Source organism: Aptenodytes forsteri, unplaced genomic scaffold (assembly GCF_000699145.1).
Source record: "Aptenodytes forsteri isolate BGI_AS27 unplaced genomic scaffold, ASM69914v1 Scaffold19, whole genome shotgun sequence".
Taxonomy (NCBI): domain Eukaryota; kingdom Metazoa; phylum Chordata; class Aves; order Sphenisciformes; family Spheniscidae; genus Aptenodytes; species Aptenodytes forsteri.
In genome coordinates this window covers 841,828-861,452 of record NW_008795327.1, presented here as the reverse complement: position 1 = coordinate 861,452, position 19,625 = coordinate 841,828, and the positions used below count along the sequence as shown (strand labels likewise).

The 19,625-nt window shown below is 43.9% G+C and overlaps 1 protein-coding gene across 1 annotated transcript in view; it reads left to right on the top strand.

The window, feature by feature from the left end:
• The window catches only part of PFDN1 (prefoldin subunit 1), a 33,142-nt gene that overhangs the window by 896 nt on the left and 12,621 nt on the right, over positions 1-19,625 (top strand). Inside the window, exons 2-3 of the mRNA XM_009280078.1 lie at positions 38-239; positions 14,194-14,278. Coding sequence (XP_009278353.1) covers positions 38-239; positions 14,194-14,278 — 287 coding nt within the window. The remainder of the gene's footprint in view (positions 1-37; positions 240-14,193; positions 14,279-19,625) is intronic.

Genomic DNA, 19,625 nt, shown 5'->3' with positions numbered 1-19,625 from the left:
CTCGGCGGTGCGGGGCCGGCGGGCCGTGGCCTGTGAGGGCCGCCCCTCATCGCCGCTGCTCTCCCCCCCCAGGCCTTCACCGAACTGCAGGCCAAGGTGATAGACACGCAGCAGAAGGTGAAGCTGGCCGACATCCAGATCGAGCAGCTGAGCAAGACGAAGAAGCACGCCCACCTCACCGACACGGAGGTCATGATGCTGGTGGACGAGACCCGCATGTACGAGGGTGTGGGGAGGATGTGAGTACCTGCCCGGCCTGTGGCGGATGGCGGGGGCTTCCTTGCTGTGCCGAGAGCGGCTGGCTGGCTCCCTGCTTGGGCGTACCTGGCGTCTGTAGCGGAGCAGGGTAGTGATTGCGGCCCTGTGCACGGGGAGACCCCCCAGCCTTCATCTGTAAGAGGCCTCTAGACTGCTGCCCTGGGCAGGAGGCTCTTCCCTTTACAAGGAACATGGCCAGCTTTCTCTCAGTATGTTCATCTGTTTCATTTTTCTCAACGTCTTTCATTTTTACTGCCAGCAATCTGACTGGGAATGCAGCGAGTCTTACTGGGTTTTATCTCTTGGGGTTAGCTACTGGCTGCCTTGGAGGACTGTTATGAATGTTATTGGCTTTGTGTGGTTCTGCTTGCTGACTCTGCTCCTGGCTGTGATGGTCTCATCTGGCACCTCTGGGAAGTTTGTAATCTAGACTAGCAGAGCAGCATTCTAATGACAAACAGCATTGGTGAGGAGGCTCTCACAAATCTGTCCAGCTTCAGTCATTTCCAATGCAGTTTACATCAGACTCCTTGAAAAACCCCTCTGCACAGTTCACATGCTCAGGGCTTTGCTTACACAAATGTTCTACAGTTATGCCCTTTGCAGTATCATGCCAGGGAATGGATCTAACGGGTGTTGCCTGGATTTTTTAAACCCTTGGAAGTGAGCATAAAGCTCATATGGGTCGTCCCAGTGCACTCATAAAGATGTGCTTCCATGTGTTGGATGGCTGTCAAAAGAAACACCTTAAACCAGAAGTAACGTGTTTTGATTAACTTCCACAATGCACTGCTGTTTGACCTCAGCAGCCTCTGATAGAAGACCATACAAAGTGATTTCAAATCTGAAACATGTGCTTACTTGATAAATATTACACTAGATTTCTGTGTTTCTGATTTGAGAGTACTATGATTTTTCTCTTGTGTCTCTTGTGAGTTGGGTAACAGTGATGACTGCTGAGCTCGGGATGTGGTTTTGCGAAACACTGGATCTGCTCTGACTGCTGCCAAAAGGGGTGATTGTATCGACCTCTTCCCCACCCTGTGTTTACCCCACCTTCTTCGTGTTGAAGTGGATGATCACAGGGCCGAGCGGTGAGCCAGGTCAGACTACAAGTGCCCTGATCCGTCAGACCATGCAATCTCCAGATCGAGTTGTAGGGAGGTGGCAGGACTGGGAAGCCAGGAATGGCGTGTAGTTTGCCCTTTGCTGTGAGTTTTCACATGAAGTTGTACCCAGGCTAATGGAGGTGTTCAGCTTGACAGAGTCCCCTTCTTGGCTCCCAGTACATAAACTTTTTCATGTAGGTGACTTAAATGTTGGGTTTGTGTGGGGATGCTAGTGACTGGTACCTTGAAGGGAGGTAGATTTTGGTCCCTTGCAAGAGGCAACTGATTTTACCTGGGCAGGCTGTAGGCGTAGCAAACACTCCTGTTTGGAGTACTCATGAGGTGACTCTAAGGGTTTTTCCCGTTTGGTTTTGTGACAGAGCAGACAGACGAAGAGTAGAAGATAATTCTGGAGTCAACAAATTTTTAAAGCTTTTTTTTTGAAATCCGGAAGTACAGAATACTTCTCCTATATGGAGAATTCCCTCAAGATACCTTAAAAATGTGAGTGTATTGGTCTTTATCATAAAGTAATCCTGCTCCGCATGTTATACACACTACAATATTTAAAAAAAAAAAGAAGAAGAGACTGTGGTGATGTGCTGCATCCTGGAAAGAAGTCTGCCTAGTTCAGTACTTGCTTCTGCACTACTTGGAAAGCAGTTATGCGGTTTTTGTTCTCTGAACCCCTATCTTGAGCCTCCTTCCTTTCTGAGAGGCTTTCCCTGCACCACTGGCGAATGTGAAAGTCCATCTGTCGCTCTTCAGCTTGGTCTTTTTTTTTTTTTAACATTGTAGTGTGTATAACATGCGGAGGCCTTACTGGCCTCCACATGTGGGGCTCAATTTACTTTTGCTATAGCTATTTTTGGTTTGACACAAGGAATGTCAGTGCCACATAGTATGAGATGATGAGTTGCTGTGTACTGTACATATCCATGAGGCTGGGATATCATCTGAGTGGTGGCATCTTGCCAAATACATTTCAATTCTGTTACTTCATACTCTTTTGAAAGGCCTGTTACGTAGCCTGAGACAACTACCACTGTGCTGGACTTCTGCTTAAGCTATTTGTGAACTGATATCATCATATTGCTTTGAGAACTATGCTGAAAGTTTAAGCTTCAGAATTCTGTCTGAATATTTCAGGCCTTTCCCTTTACATTCTTTTAACTCATAACCTGGACAAGATCCTTATTTACAGAAGAAAAATGCCTGGCACTTGTGCTAGACACAGTGAGGAGAGCACTGCAGTTTTTCATGCCATGCCAAAATAGATAGTCAGTTTTGGTTTGATATTGCTTTATCATCAGTTTACTTGTACAACAAATGGAAGAACACTTACAAAAATAAAATATAAGAAAGTAAAAATCAAGCAAACACTGTAGCACAACTTCATGTTCAAGGTTTTCTGCAAGTACAGTATATTATTACAGCTGTCCCTATAAAATGACTTTGTGCGTGTATAGTATTTTATGGGGACAGCTGTAATAATATAATTTTGACTTTTTTTTCCCCAAGAGTGGTTCAGATATTTGGTGGCTGAACCATACACAAGTGAAACCCGAGGGAGGATTAAATGTTCTTGATCGCTCCTGGGATTTAAATGCATTCCTGCTTTTACTGTGATTCTTGGGTTTTTTTGAAAATGAGACATCATAAATCATTTTAAGCTCTTTCCTGAACCCCTGAAGACAGCAATCACTACTGCACATTGCTCGATACAGCTGCGGTAGCTGCGTTTTTACTTTTTGTGTATGAGATTGGTGTTTGATTCTACCAGCACAGATCACCTCAGAATATGGTAGCCGTACTGTGCTTCCCGCTCACATTTCAAAAAACTCACAAAGAACTGAAGGACACGCAAGGCTTAATCTTTATGGTTCAGTTGCTAACTATAGGCTGGTCTGTGAAATCCGAGTGGCTTCTCTATCGCCCATCTCCTTGGGTAATGCTTTGTGCAGAGTTCAGCGCTGAAGCCCAGCTGCTGAGGAGCTGACAGGTGCTGCAATACTTAAATGAATCCCAGAGACAAGCATGTTGCTATCAGCCTCTGGTCAATATATGTAGTTTATAAACTTGAAGTTCCTCTAGCTATTGAAAAAGGGAAGATTTTATTTTCCACAATAAGTCTGGTGTGTCTAGTAAGTACAATCAGGCACTGAACTGCAAAGAAAACAAAATTTGTGTCCAGTTGCTCGCTACTTGACCACTGTTTATGCTGTATGTTGAACAAGACAGGAGTGTTGGGAGATGGTGCGTGAGGAATCAAAGGCTACGTGGCGTGACACATGTGCATAAGCCATAAGGTTTTCCATCACCCAGTTGGTTTTTATTTCAGGTTTTTCTCTATTTTGAACTACTCACTTTTGTTGCAGCCTGAACAATATTCTTCACAGTGTTATGTGTGAGTGGGCCTATAAAAGTTTGCAAGATCTTTTTAGAGAGCTGTCACAGAAAGCAGAAATCAAACTGGTGTACGCAGGGGTAATGCAGTAGTAGTCTGTACAGGTGCCTTTGACTTGAGCAGTGAAGTAAGGGGCAGCAGTTGGTTGTCATCCTCTTCCTGGCTGATCAGGAGTGTGAGAGGAGCACAGCTGGTCAGTGGGCTTCGTGGTTAACTGCTGACAATAGGGGGATACTAGGAGTCCGGATGCCTGGATTCTGTTCCAGATCAGAAAGGGAGCTTGTTCTCCTGGGCAGAGGCTCCTTTTCCAACTTGACATCTTCTGATTTCTCATACATGCTTCCCCCCCCGCCGCCCTGGTCCTTCCCCCACTTAGTTCTTGATCTTATTCCTGCTGCCCTGGGCTGCTCATTTGTAATCTCCTGGATATCTTGGTCCAGTTATAGCTCTCCTGCCCTGCTGCTCTATGTAATTTTTCCATGCAGTACTGAAACTTCAGAGAAGAAAAGATTTCTGTGGCTTGCATGCAAGACATACATCTGCCCAGTTCTAGGAAACTGCTGCATTTCTTTAAAAAATCAGCTTTAGGCAGAGAACTGGTGTAGAATGGACCCATCTGATAAGTCAGTGTTTGTCAAATGTATAAGCAGCAGAAAAAAGGGTCTTACAATAGAGATAATAGCTAATTTAAAAAAAAAAAAAAGGTGTTTTACTTAGCCCTACTGAAATAAACCTGTTGGTTATAGTTCCCCCACCTACTCCATGTGTACTGTGATAGAAGATACAACTTTTACTTGCTTGTCTCCCTTGCCTGGAGACATTTAACTCTTTAGGAACATTTTTCTGTTGGGACTAGAAGTATGACATTCAAACAAATCTTTTCTGTTTGTCTTTATCCCTAACTTTTTCCCTGCCTGTTATCTAGACAACACAGAGGAAGGAGCTACCTGAGTAAATGTAAAGGAGATGAGATCTAAACTGAGAAGATAAGGGTCAGAACAGAGACAAACTACTCATGCAGACTGCTGTTGTTGCTAGAAGAGACAGTTTGATCTGCTGTGATCCAGAGGCAATGTGCTGTCATATAAATAAATGCCAGAGCCTTCAAGAAGTCTTGCACTTGCGGGGCAACAGTTTGGAGGTCAGACTGTTGTGGGGAGCGAGGGCCTTAGTAAGGCACCTTCATTTTGTCCCTACTCCCAGAAAGAGGAAATCTGGGGTCTCTTGCAAATGCAATCCATTTGTTGCTTCAGTGGTAGAGTTCTCTTTGGATACATGCTAGACAAGTATTAAATGTTTTGGAGAGCTTGAACTGCTCCTGCTTTTGTGGCTTGCTGTGCCAAATGACTTTGCAAAAAAATCATGGAACGTGACTGTCTTATTTCTGAAGTTCTCCAAGCACCTAAAATGTCACTCTGATATTCTGAAATGGCAAGGAACTTCCATTTATTTTAATATTTAGTGGATTTAAAGTATTGTATTTTGAGTCTTTTCCCACATTTCCGAAAGGAAATGTTGGAATCAAGGGTTAGAGTCCCTGGGGAAATACTGAGTGCTAGAGCACTTCCTGCAGAATATGGGGCTGTTTCTCTGGTTTAGTGGGGGCACTTAAATTTGGCTTTCCTGTGGCAGAGGAGAACGGCCAAATCACTGTACCGGAGTAGTACTGGGAGAGTCCCTGTCGTATCCCTGTCTTGCTTGGGGATGCCCTTCCAGGTGTGGTGTCAGTGGACATCTACCCAGCGGGGCAGGGTGTGACAAGGTACCCAACACTCAGGGCCCACAGCTGTCGGGTGGAGATGCCCAGAGTCGGTCTCTGGTCTGATATGTGTATGTCAACATAATATATAAATTTTATGTGGAACAGCCTTAATACAAACGAGAAATCTAGGTCTGAGCATCCTCTGACCTAGCTGCCTGTTCAAAGCCTGAAAGAAGGAGGGTTTAATTTACAGCCCCTACATTAAAACACTGAAGTGAAATATGAAGAAACTAATGCTGTGGGATGAGATTGCTATTTTACACAAGTTTAATACAGAGACGCAAAATCCAAAGTGCTGAACTGAGGAATGCTACAACTGCTGTCTTGAATTTTTATTTTTGTTTTCTCCAAAACTATTTGCTGAATTAACAGAATGTTTCAGTCAGTTAAAAAAAAATAATAAAAAAGAATCAGGCTTTCTGAGAAGAAACGATTTTCCAAAACAACATCCAGCTTTTTCGGTCCACAAATGCCAATTCTAAAAAGTTTGTTCTTACTGGTTAGGAAACAACAGTGTGATTGTTTTAGTGCTAGCTAATTTAACTCTAGCATCCAGAAATATCTCTGTATTAGCGTTATGCTTGAATTCTTTTGACTCGGTTATCTTTACATCCACTTCTGTGATGTTTGCTGTATTGCTTTCTTTGATGCTTTGTTGTAGCAGGATTTGCGATGTGCAGAAGCCAAGGCTATGCTGTTTAGCAACCACAAGCCGATCCTTGGGTCTTCCTCCTCACTTAGCATTTCAAAGGTTGCTTCCTGGGCAAGGCACAAAGCGTTTTTTTTTTTTCTTTCTTGCAACTGTGGATGGATTTGCTTTTCAAGAGAGATGTATCCTGATTTTGCTAGTTTTCCTGTATAGGTTCTTAGTGAAGGGCTGCTGCTGAGAAGGGTAAACGTAAGTTTGCCTGTCAGAGTATAGCAGTATCTCCATGTCACTTTACTACTGCAAAGTTCACCTTTCTGATCACAGAAGATTTACCAATAGAAAAAACTTTTTTAAAATAGAAATTTCTTTAGGATTGGTTGACCAGGGTGTTCACACCAATGTTTGCTTGTTTGTGTTTTCCTAGATGCGCATTCATTTGATATTGTGGGGTTTTTGTTGTTTTTTTTCTTTTTTTAAATGTCCTTCCTTAGGAATTTGTGGGGAATCCTTAAAAATACAGGAGACTTTAGAAATGGACCTTGACTTCCCCTTATCAGAAAAATTGTTTCTGTTTTCTGCTGCTTGCAACTTTCAAATATGGTACAACCTAGACTGCAAAAAATCTATTTGAAGTGCATCTGCTAGTAGGCATGCTGTAGTCATTTGAGTTTCCTTTGCTTAAATAAGCTACAGGTCGTCATTGCTACATACTAAAAAAATACATTAAAGCAAAATTAGAAGATAAAACTACTAAACCAGGGATATAGTGAAGAAAAACTACTCAGGGAGACTTCACCTCCATGAAATGCAGTCATGTTTGCACTGTTTTCCCCAGATGGTTTGAATCTCAAATGTTATTAATTCCTGTATGATAGAGAGCAGACATTTGCTTTATCTTTTTTTTTTTTAAATTCCATTTATGTCGATTGAGCCTTCATAAAGAATTGATGTTCTTTAAAAGCAGACCACAGTACTATTTTATTATTTTGGGTTGTGCTATATTTAATACACACTTAGAGGTATATTCCTGCTTTCTTTTTTTAAAGAACCAAGCATGAACAATGGTATAAATCTACCATCTAGTTAAGTGTCTGGCAATGCAGAAACTGCTGTTTGCAAGCTGTGTTACTATCTTGGCTTGAGGTAACGTAATATGCTGTAGCTATTGACAGATTAAAAAAAAAAAAAGAAACCTCAATGTAAACATGGCCTGAAGTGCAGAACAAACCCCATTGCCCCTCAGCAGGGCAGGATGGACGTGTTGGGCCAGTCCGTGGAGAGGGTTGAGGAAGCAAACAGCGTGGCACTTTTTGTCCTCTTCCTTTAGCTCCTTAAAGTAAATAGGTTTATGGCTTACAAATGTTCGTCTGAGTAAAAGTTACCCTTGTTGTGGCCTACATAGGACTCAGTTTGGACTGCTTCCAGTGCTGCTAATCCTGCACAATCTGCGTGTGCCCCAGCGCTGTGAGGCTGAGTTTGCACAGGTTCTGCTGCCCACCAGAGATGCTGCCAGCATGCTTCAACCCATGTCTCCTTCCCAAACAGCTCCTGGTGCATATCCACCTCTCTGAGTGCAGTAGTAAAATGACACGTGAACTATAAACTGCTGGTCCTGGAATGTATTCATATATAATCCTCCCAATATAAGCTACAGGATTTGTTTTGCTTTAAGGTATGTGCTGCTTTGGCGGGGGGGAGGGGGAATAGTTAGTTTTAGCTATATTGAGAGTGACCCAGTGAGACGACTGACCACTAAAATAAAAGCAAACATAGGAGAAGCTTCAACTCATCTGTTCCAACTCCATCTGTTTCTGAACAAGCTCTAGTTAAGGCATATGATCTGTTGAATGGGAAATTCAAAATCAGACTGAAAAATGTGAAACTCTTAGACATGAAGGGTGGCAGCACAAACTATAATTAGTCATGATTTTTTTTTTTTTTTAATATTGCTTCCTTGTCCTGTTTGGAACCGGGTAATTCATCTAGGATGACTAAAACTGGAATTTGCTGGGGTATAAGCAGTGCCTGTTATGAACTGCATAGGGAATCATTTACAGAAGCATAAGCAGACCCTAGGAGAGTGGAAGGGGACTACTGGGTGCTTGCAATTGTGCACAGCCGGCTTCTGTTCAATCAAGCTAGATTGCCTGGGATCAGCTTGTTGGAAGCCTCTCTTCCATTGGCTTTGAACAGTACTTAAAATGCAGTAATCCCCTACTGAGTATGCTCAAAGCTTGAACAGCAGTGCAAGTTCAGAATTAAAAAGCATCTTTAAATAGATAAGGGCATGACTGGGCTTAGCCCAACTTTTCTCGTGCAGTAGGCTGATGAAAACGCTTGGTTTCAAGGAGCAGGATATTCCATGTAAATGACTGTGCTGTGTTATAGCACAGCATGTTAGGGTTTTTTTAGAAATACAAAAAACATGTTAAAATAATTTTATGGCTTTGTACAAAGTTGTTAGTTTTCTTTTCAGTTTCTTAACTTAAGTTTTTGTAGAGAGTTTCCCAAATGCAATGGGAACTGTGAAGCTGAAGTTATAATGACCCTTTCTGTGAGCTGGGAGCCAGGCTGAATGGACTTCTAGATCTGTCATTCATCATTATTATGGCAAAATAGCATTGGAGCGTTCCTACCTGTAAAATTGTCTCTCTCTGAAATTAGGCAGAGGGATGTATATCAGTATCGGACAGGGGAAAAGCTAAGGCTTCCCCTGCTACCCTGCGCACGTTCTTGCAGTGATCTGTGTGGACCCAAGTGGGAAGAGTTGCTTTGCAGACTGGCAGGAGGGAGCCCTGTGGCCTGCTGTGTGGCTCCTTCCCTCCTGGTTTTAATACAAACAGCCTCTTGCACCGGCAAGCTGTGCAGGAGAAACACCTGAACCGTCTTCCCTAACCAGAACGGGAAGAGGAGAGAGTGCTCACATCTGGGACAGATGCCTGCCGCCGAAAGCTTTAGATGTAAAGGTTGAAGTTGGTTGCAGTTGCAAGTAATTGGAAACAGGGGTTCTTAATGGAAAACCTTAACTATGAGTATCACTGGTACTCCACCTTTAATAACTTTAATGACTTGTATGTCATAATGAAGAGTGGCATGTGCTGAACAAACATCTCCATAACCTCATTCATTAAGAGACGAATCTTTCAGTCTCTAGTATTATGTCTTAAAGTCAAGTAAACAGTACATTTTGGTGCAAACAGGCTGAGTTATGGAATTACTTACACTGTATGAACATCACTTTGTGGGTGTGTACGTGTGACACAAAGGAGCAGACAGATGATGAAGTTGACAGCATTGCTGACCAGCCGGACTAGAGCCTGAAGACCATTTTGACCGCTCCATAGGGGAGTGCTGTATAAACACTGAACAAACGGGCACCAAATCTAGGAATTTGTAATTGGGAAGGGGTAAGAGATCCCTTCAGAAGGAAACAAGCAATAAGTCTCAGAGAGAGTATATAAACCACTTTCTCTGCCTTAGGGAAGCAAAAATCCCAATGTGGAGCTAGCAGAGGGAGGAAAATAGAAACAAGTGGGAATATTTAGAGTGAGGTTTCTCTTTCAGTTCTCTTGTGCTCTATTTTTGTTCCTCGTATTGTGCTCAAGAACCAGCAGTTACCGGGAGACCGGAGCACATAGGTACAGCTGATTTGCCAACACTTCACTCTGTTATAGAGCTGCTTTTGTTGGCAGCCCAGGTTTGGCTGAACATTGCTGTCCTCGAGGACCCCACTCCTCTGTAGCTTGCTTTTCTAATTTTCTTTGGTTTGTTTTGAGTTTTTACCTTTTTCTATGGACATTGGAAAAAGTGCTAAGTATCCGGAATAGGGCAAATCCTGCTCTGTTTTTACTAGCCATTCCCTTTGAAATGGGTGGCCAACCGAGATGTGGTGAACTTGTCCGTTCTGACCCAGATATTTCTGGTGTTATTTAACAACAGTGAAAAAGTTCCTGTCTGAAGAGGTGATTGTTACTAAGCTTTGTAATTGCCACTGTGATGCTGAACATTTTTCTGAATCATTGTTTCACGTTTGATAGTGTAGGTGTTGTGTTTGACAGATCTATTAGCGTGTGCTGTGACGCTTCACTGAGAGAAGGCGGACACGAGTCAATGCACTTATCTGGAAGAGGATTTGGTTTGCTGCTTGTCTTCGGTGGACTATCAAAGCCATCCCAGTTCAACGTACAAACTCTCGGAGCTTGGAGCCTCCTATGGTGGACTCTGGCAGAGCAGTCTGTGGAGGTAGCTCTTCGGTGCTGATATGCGCCAAGGGGTTGGTGTTAGTCATGTCATCTGCCAAGCTCAGCGTCACAGAGCAGAAAGTGGCTTCTCAGCTTTGTGATGCGGTGACTCTAATGTGGGGCCAGTTCTCAGCTGGTGGTGTACCTCCAGGCAGTGGATGAAGTTCACATGTTTGAAAGGCTTGTTCTCAAACTCACTCAGGGAAGAACTAAGTCCTCAGAACCTCCCATGGTTCTTTCACGAGCTTAAAAATTCATAAATAAAATAACCACATCTAACTAAAACCAGGCAGCAGAATGGCACTGCCCTATTTCTCCAGCTTGGTGAGAAAAAAAAAAAATCATCAAGTTGGTGTTTTACTTAGGGTAATTGGAAGACTGAAATCCAGATTAAATATAAACTCTGGTTTATTACAAGTGCCCTGCAGCACCTCTTACCTAATGAGCAGAACAAGCTTCTGCTTTTTCCAAGTGCTGCCATAAACCACATTATTTCATTAGGTAAAAACTTTGGCCGAGGTCTCCATAATGTGTGTATCCCAAGCTAAAAGCTAAAACACTGATGAGTTTTTTGAGTCCTTGTTATGTTGGAAGGTGAAGCCACAGATTTAAATAGTTAACTGTGGATGTGGATTTATACCTTCAACTTTCAAAAGACTGGCCTTTGACAGCTTACGTGGCAGCACCTGTGTGCTTTAGGCTGAGGGCTCAGTGATCTTGCGGCAGGGAATTAAAATGGGTGGCTTGAAGCTGGTACTGGTGAAAACCTTCTGAAGGATGCTGCTGGCCAAGTCAGGGACGTTTGATCTGCTTCTGAGCCAGTGTGTGAACGGGCATGGGTTCCAGCCCACTATTTTATGGCAAATAAAACTGGGGTGGTTGTATTTGTGCCCAGCTGCCCCACATAAGTCTCGTCAGTGCTAACTTCGGCCATCCAATTTTAATTTGCTGTCGCATGTCTGCCAGAGCATTGCAGGAGGGTGGGAGGGAGGATATTTTCCCCGATGACTGCTGTTGACATTTGCAGAATAGAAGTGAAGTCAGCTGCTTGTTTGTTCGAAGGTTTTAGTGCCTGTAACGGTTCTCAGCCAGCTGGGATCGCTCGGTGCCTGTAGCCCAGCAGGGACCTTCCCAGCTGCAGCATGGGGAAAATTGATCAAGCTGTGCTGGTGTTTAACTTTGTTTCTTAGACCAGGGGCATCAGTGAAACTAAAATGATCAATCTTGCTATACAATTTGGGGAAGCAAATGAGAAGGTATTCCGTTCTTCCTTGCTGCCCCCACAAAAAAAAGGAAATAATTAAGGAAACGTTCATATATATACACACAGGCTCAGGGAAGCTGTGATGTGGGAAAGGACTGATGGCTTTGTTTACTGAGGGCATCTTGCAGCTTTGGTTTTTCACTAATGGCAGCTACTGCAGAAGCAAGGCAAAATTTTAGTCTTCACCCCAAAACCTACAGGGGGCTGTGTGCGTGAAGGCTAATGTTTGTTCCTTCTGGTATTGCAGGCTCAAGGTAAGAGCGTCAGAATGATGTGATTGCTGGCGGTCCTGAAAAGTAGCTCCTCTCTGGCTGGATCCAGGCTCTGCATCTTATAGCAATGTAAATAACTTCTCTTTCCTAGAAGCGTGGTCATGGACTTGATTTTCACAAGACTGAGCAAACCCCACATTTTATTTCAGCAGGCTGGTGTGTGCTGGGACCTGAAAACATTACCACTGTGTGAAAGTGGATTGTGGGGGCACCTAATGGAAAGGGAGGGATTGAGGGGACAAAGAGAGTACGACTGAGCTGTGTTGTAAAGAACAGGAGCAGATACAGAACAAAGATGACACCAGTAATAAGCATGAGCTGAGAATGGGAAGAAGCGAGGAGAGATTTGAGAAAAGTACAATGTAAAATATGTAGCGGAAGTTACTGTAGAAAAGAAGAGGTGAAGCGGAACAAGGGAGAGAAGTGGGAGAAGGAGGAGGAAGTGATTGCTAAGTGCAGTTAATAGCAGCACCGAAGAGAGTTTTAATTGGAAACCTGTTATAATTAACCTCAGTTCTGCTCCCATGAATTTCAGGAATGCATGTAGCAGGTAGTTTTCCTTTTGGCTGTTGCGTTGCTGATGCAGAGTATGCTGGGTTTCAAGCCAAGCAGCAGATCGCATTTGTGTTTACCAGGCCCTGAGCAAACATGTTAATAATGTCATTTGTCATGGGGGATGGCACTACAAACTGATTTCAGATTTTTCTATAGCAGACGGGGAATGCACTCTGATTCTGCCCTGTCTAAAGCTGCTCATTTTAACTGTTCAAGCATGAGCTCTTGTCACCTGGCAGGAAGACATTGACCCTAATTGGTGCTGGAGGGAGACCTTGACCTCGTTGGAATGACCCGTGGAGGCTCCTTCTAAATCCCCTGGGGGACTTTCTAAGTAGGGAAGGGGCGAATCTGCAGCTTGTACATTCTTTATGTCTGGAAGGATGAAAAACAACCATGGAGGGTTCCTAAAATTCATTTGAACTTAGTTGTCCTTTACCTCTTTGTGGGATGCCAGTGCCACGTGCTGGAGAGCTGCTTTGAATGCTGGTGCTCCTTCAGAGGCTCTTCTGAGCAAGTCAGGCAGCTTTTTGCATGCTGGCGAGCAGGATTGCTGTGACTGAGATGTTATGGATGCGTCTTTCAAATCCCTTTGGCAATTAAGAAACAGAACAAGTGGAAACCAGTGGCTGCAATTTCAGTTAAAAACGACCACTTCCCACCACACAGAAAAACCTTCTGAATGTAGAAAGCATGGGAATTCGGAGGTCAATGAGGGTGTGTGTTAAAGCCAAGCCCTGAGCGGTGGGAGCTATGAAAGATCACGTAAAGGCAGGTGTACCATGGCTTTGTGTTTCTGGTGGAAGCACCTGGCTCTGTATCATCAAATCACAGAACGGTTTGGGTTGGAAGGGACCTTCACACACCAGCCAGTCCAACCCCCTGCCATGGGCAGGGACATCTTCCACTGGATCAGGTTGCTCAAAGCCCTGTCCAATCTGACCGTGAACACTCCCAGTGATGGGGCATCAAATAGGCACCTGGGCACCCTGTTCCAGCGTCTCACCACCCTCATCATAAAACGTTTCTTTCCCATGCCCAACCTAAATCTACCCTCGTTCAGTTTAAAACTGTTGTCCCTTGTCCTGTCATGACAGGCCCTGTTAAAAAGTCTCCGTCTTTCTTCCAAGCCCCTTTTGTATATTGAAAGGCTGCAGTAAGGTCTCCCCGGAGCCTTCTCTTCTCCAGGCCAAACAACCCCGACTCTCTCAGCCTTTCTCTGTAGAAAGCTTTGTTTTTATTCTGCAGTTTTGTTTAGCTTGTGAGCACTAAAACGGTAATGAATGGCTTTTACCCGTTGAAAGAGGCTTCCTTGACTATAGGCCATCCACTGATTTAGATCCCTTTGAAGGGAATGTGATAACAGACTCCCCTTGCTAGCTGTGTGCAAGAACTGCTTTCAAATCACTCAAGGACAGTGAATGATAGAGGGAGATCTGTGTGCATCCATTTTCTTCGTCCCAAATCGTGGGTGAGATTAGTGAACGAGCCTTTGAGGCCAGCCCTGTGGGTTTGTCTGAGCTATCATAGCAATTTCTTCTGCCTCTGTCCAGAACGTGTGGGTTGAGGATGAATACTTTGCAGAGGTCACTGCAGTTTAACTCGGTGTGCAGCTAGGTGTACAACAGATGTAAAAAATATCCAACAGTTGTCTGTCTCTTTTTTTTCACTTGTAGGTTTATTCTTCAGTCTAAAGGAGTGATTCATAACCAACTCTTAGAAAAACAGAGAATAGCTGAAGAGAAAATTAAGGAATTAGAGGTAAGTTTTTGGCAGGTAATGATGATGAAAGTAGAGCATTGAATGTCAACAAGATGCTGTTTGCTACATCCCTTGTTTTTATCTGGTACTTTTCATTCTGAAGGATTGTAACTAGGTGAAACATAGGGCCTGTTACAAGTAACCTATAAGTAATTCAAGTCACTTCGGTTCTTTGCTAGATCTACAATCCCAGTAGGGATTGATTGTGTGCTCTGTGTCCTGATACGAAAACTGGGGGTGAGGGATTCAAATGAGATTAGTAGGAGCAAGGTTTAAAACTAGCAGAAGGATGTTTGTGTGGTTATATGCAGCAGATAGATGATGTGAAACTTTGCCAGTGCAGTGGATATTGAAAGTTTATACTGGCTAAGGACAATTGCACAAATTCATGGAAGAGAAGTCCATTGAGAATTACCAAATATGTAGAAATGGCATCCTGCTCAGGAAGTCCCTGAGCTAAAAATGTCTGGAGGCTGGGAAAGTATGAGGAGGAAGTACCGTATACGCCTGCCCTGTCCTTACACTCTGCCCTGCGCATCTGCTTGTGGCTGCTGTTGAAGACTGGATCTAGGGGGAGATGGGACTTTGTTTTGATGATGTGGTCAGAGGATTTCTGTGTTCTTATGTTTATCTGGTTGGAGTATTCAAGGGAGGGAAGAATATCTAGGAAATATAAAGTAGTGTCTCCACAAGTTCCAGTGTTCAAACAAGTTATCTAGTGAATCTTGACTATCTTCTAGTGGCTACATGTACAGCTTACAGTTCTTCAGAGATGTTCAAAATGTACTGTTCCAAGGCTGTTAGTGTATTTTTTTTCTTAATGCCCCTAAAATATAATTAATACAAAACCCTGTTCCTTGTTTTTTGGGGAATGACAGAGAAAGCAAAGACTGAGTTGTATCGAGCTGCTTATCTCATCTGTTAGTGTTTTGGAGAAAGTGAGTGTGGAGACCAGCTAAGTAGGGACAAGCAGGAATAGGGAGTCAGTGCTCAAACCTACTCAAACCTGTGCAGTTCTGTCTCTGTTGTCTCCTACTTACACTAAAGCAGAAGTAGAGAGTGTATTTTTTTAATTCCTTCCTAAAACTCGGCTTGCCTGGGGAGCTGTAGGGCAAGCACATCATCATATGTCGTGTTGCCTGGAGTGTCTTCTGTGCCAGATACTAAGGGGTTTTGTGTTTCTGGCCACAAGAACTTTTTCTGCACAGGGAAAACAAGTACTCCATGGATAGGCTATATATTTAAGGGGGTGTTAATGCAGACAAGTCACAGTCATTTTTATGGTTATGTGATAAAAGTGATTGTATCCTGGCTACTCTGGAGCCATCCCAGATGCTGGTGGCTTTGCGCAAAGACAGCCCTGCGACTGGGGTTGGCGAACTTCATAGCAGCACGTCTGGATTTGGAAGCGATTGGAGTGTGGTTGACAGCCTCTGTTTACAAACTGCCCATTGGGTCCCTTACTGCCAGGTCCATCGGGCTGTGGTCAGTTTTTTGGCTACTGTGCCCTTCAGCTGTGCATCTCAATTTCTTCCTGTTCCTGGTGGGGAATGATCTTACCTCCTGAACTTTCCGATTGCTGAGTTCAGCAGAATGGATGGAATTCCCCCCAAATTATAACCTTTGCCATTCTTACACAAAGCCTCAGAGCTGGCTGCTTCGCAAATGTGTTTTTCTGCTTTGTAGCTCCCTGTTGCTTGAGTCTCTGGTTATGGCCACTGAATTGAAGTTCCCAGCAATAGTGACTGTCTCAAAAGGTGGTGGGAGTGGGTTTTTCTTTTTAACCATGGGGCTCAGATTGCCAAAACTTTCAACAGTTTGTTTTAAGTGAACATTCAAGTCCATCTTTTAACTACTCTGCTTCCAGCTGGCTGGCAGTTTTGTGAAAAGGATTTTCCTTAGGCTTGCCCATGGAAGAGGACAAGCTCTTAGACTGACAAGTGCTGGAAACTGAGATTTCGGGGGAAATACCTGAGTCCAAGTCAGAGAGCACTTATCACAGGAGTAGGGGATTTTGCTGTCCTGAAAACAAGTTGTGACAGAAGCAGGAAAGAATGTGAAACTTTGTGACCTTTTGCTTCCACTACACCATTGTAAAATAAATATCAAACCAAGATAGGTTAAAACTTCCCTCCATCTGTTGTTAAAACTGGAAGGATTTTAAAGCTTAGGTTTATATTTTACGTTGTTAACTACCTTATTACTTACTCACATTTCTCACTTTGCATGGTTGAATCAAGCTGGTCAGAGTAATCTTCCAGTATCCATACAGTGTGGCTCATCTGGTTACTCATGTAGTGTGAGCTTGAGACAATTATGCCTTGCTATTACGATGCTATTGCCAAGGTATTGTGAAATGTGTATTTTTGATACAAGCCTGAATTTGAGAAATGCTCTCACTGCTAGCTTGTTGCTGTTTGCAGAGGAGCACAGCACAGAAGGCTGGGTTCACTGCTGAGCTCATCTGTAAATCCATCCAGCTGCGTAGCAAGGAGAGCTCCTGAGTGCTGACTATTTGTGAAAATGTGGGCTTTAACCTGCTTCAGAGATGTGAGCTGTTTCCTGACATTCACAGCTGTCAGAGTGAACTTTCAAAATAGTGAGGGGTTTTGCGTCTGGTTTGAAAGCTGCTTTTCTCCCTCTGATAGTCTCCACTGCAATGCATGATTGCAGTTATTCCCTTTTCCTCACTCCCCTCTCTTGGGTTCCTCCACTGTTGAAGCGGTGCATTGCCTTTTTCAAGGCAGCATCACAAAATTGATGTGATACTGCTAGTTTGGTCCTCCCTGCTGCTCACTGCATGGCAAAGCAGCAAGGAGAACCAGACCTGTCTTTGTACAGGGCTGTGAAAATAAGGCTTGGCTGGAATACGCATTGGATGTACTTAGTGAGAGGAACTGCGTTCTGAAAACACCAAAGGGGTATGGATGTGTACGAGGGGGCAAATGCATAGCCTGTCAGTTACTCTGCAGAAAAAGCAAGGTAGCTTTACCCTTCTTGTTAAAGCTGAGGTATGAACGTGAATATGTATATGTACATATGTAGCATTCTTAACTTCACAACTTGTATATAATCCTTTGGAATCCAAATAGACTGCCCAGGCTTGTTGGCAAAATACACATGCCTGCTTAAAGGCTGTGCCAGTGAGGCTTACAAAAACCTGCTTGAATCTTGCAGAGATTGATGGCATAGGCTCACTCACATGCTGGCATGGGAAGCGTCCTGCTTAGCAGTAGCGATTGGATTTTTCCAGTCCTGATACTATCAAATTCTTGTTGTGTTTCACAGTACGAGGGGTATGTGTTAAATCTATTTTGAAAGCATTCTAAAGGGATGAGCACAGACTCTTTTTAGCTCAGCAATGTTTGTGCAGTATTAGGAGAAAAACCAAGTAATGTTTTTCTTCCCTTGTTTTTAAGGAAACATGATATGTGAGGGGTGGAACAATGCTTTGTTTCAGGAAATGTTATCCGTTTCCATTGTAGGGCTAGATGGATTCTGTTTTTAAATGTGGCATTTTAAAAAGAACAAACTATGATGTTATAAAGACATGGAAAATTGATTCTTCGTTAGGGGTGGAGAAAGTGAGTATCGCTGTGTGTTTTCTCTGATAATATCTGATAGTCCCCTTCTCTCCTGCTATATTCAGCATGTTTAGTTGTCAGGCGTTGTCAGACTAAATTGCTAAAAATAACAAATAAGGGGGAGGCTCTGCTGGGCAGCTCTGTCTACTGTGTGCCACTGAATTTAGCTCCTTCGTGAAAAGGGCAAAGCAACCTGCAACTTTCTGGTTGAAGTGGAGTTTGGTTTTAAACTCTGACCACAACATTGTTGTGTGCTTGTTTCCCAGGCAATTCTTTCACATGTGTATGGGAGACTGAAAGTTTACTGCTGCAGAGATAAAGGGTTGGTTGTTTTCTTTTCTGTCTGCCTGGAGTAGAAAATACAATCGGGAAAGCTATACCTAAGTGCTTGATTTCTAATTCAGAAATTCTTCATGTGATCCCTAAAATGCCATGTGCAATTGCCCTATCCCACACAGAAAACTTCTTTGCTCTCGTTCATGGTGGAGAAGCAAACACTCTGCTCTCAAACACTGCTGTGCTCCACGTTTAAAGGCTTAGATGGTGTTGCAGGGCTCCTTCCTGGTGAAGTTAAAAAGTGACTGCATTGCAATGCCTTATGGTGACCAGACGTCAGAGGTAACAACAGACTTCTTCCCTGGTGCTGCTGGGATGCAAACTTGCTCATGCTGTGGCTTCCATTTCTCTAATCTTTCTCTAGGAGCTTTAAAATGGCTTTGCTGCAGCCCTGAGGCGTAATGGTGGTGCCCCTCTTCTCCATGAGTCGATCAGGGCATCTATGATGGTTGTCACAACAGTGTTTTCGCACCCTGTGGGAACAAAGATTTAAGTAGGTGAGGTGTGGCTGGGGAGAAGTGCTGGAGCCTGGGAGTTCATGTTCTCTGAGCAGGTATGGCTCGGTTGGACCTGCTCGGTGTGGCCGTGCACCTCTGACGTGCTCCTGCAGCAGCTCTCTGGACGGCCCTTCGGTTTTTACGCTGAAACCGTCAGCGTGGAGACCAACTCTGAGGGTGGCTTTAACGATGTGAAAACAAGTCTCTTGAGATTTGTGGTGCACTTTGCAGACCACTAAGCGGCCATCAGAAGGTAGCAATTGTTAGCCTGTTCCCAAGTTAGACCAATATCTTCCTGGGATTTACAGTGTAGAAGCTCTCATCCCATGGTTGGCTCGGGATAGGCCAGTGCCCAGGAATGTGTGGTGGGCTTTTTAAGTAAACAGGGCAAAATAAGGAACGCTCCTGTTTGCTTTGGAGAGGGGAAGCCTCAAGAATAGCCCTCTGTGCTTTAGCCTGGAGCAGATTTTACTTTGGGTGAGTGTGCTGTTCTCTCATTCCATTGCTGGCATACACGCACGTACCGAGGACATGATTTTAAACACATGTTGTCACAGAAGCTGCCCCTTGTTTCTAAGCGTGTGCATAGACGGGGTCAGTCCCTGGCTTGGTTTCAGCCCTGTTGGCTTTATGGCCTGGTCTGCTCTAAGGAAGGCTGGCGTGCTTCTGTCGCTGTTGTTCGTACAGGAGCCAAGCCAGAACCATCCGTGCAACCTGGGGGCTCAGCTGCAATCATGATTTGCAAACATGTACAAAACTCCTCTGGCACGGATTGTTTGCAGGTTTGGGGTGTTGCTGGGGAGTAGATTGGTTTGTACTTTCTTAATTTGCTTGTCCTGGAAGGTGATGTGTTGTGGGGTTTGTTTTTGTGGTTGGTGTGCGGGTCTTTTGTTGGTTTTTTGCTATTTGTTTCCCCTTCTCCCCACCCCC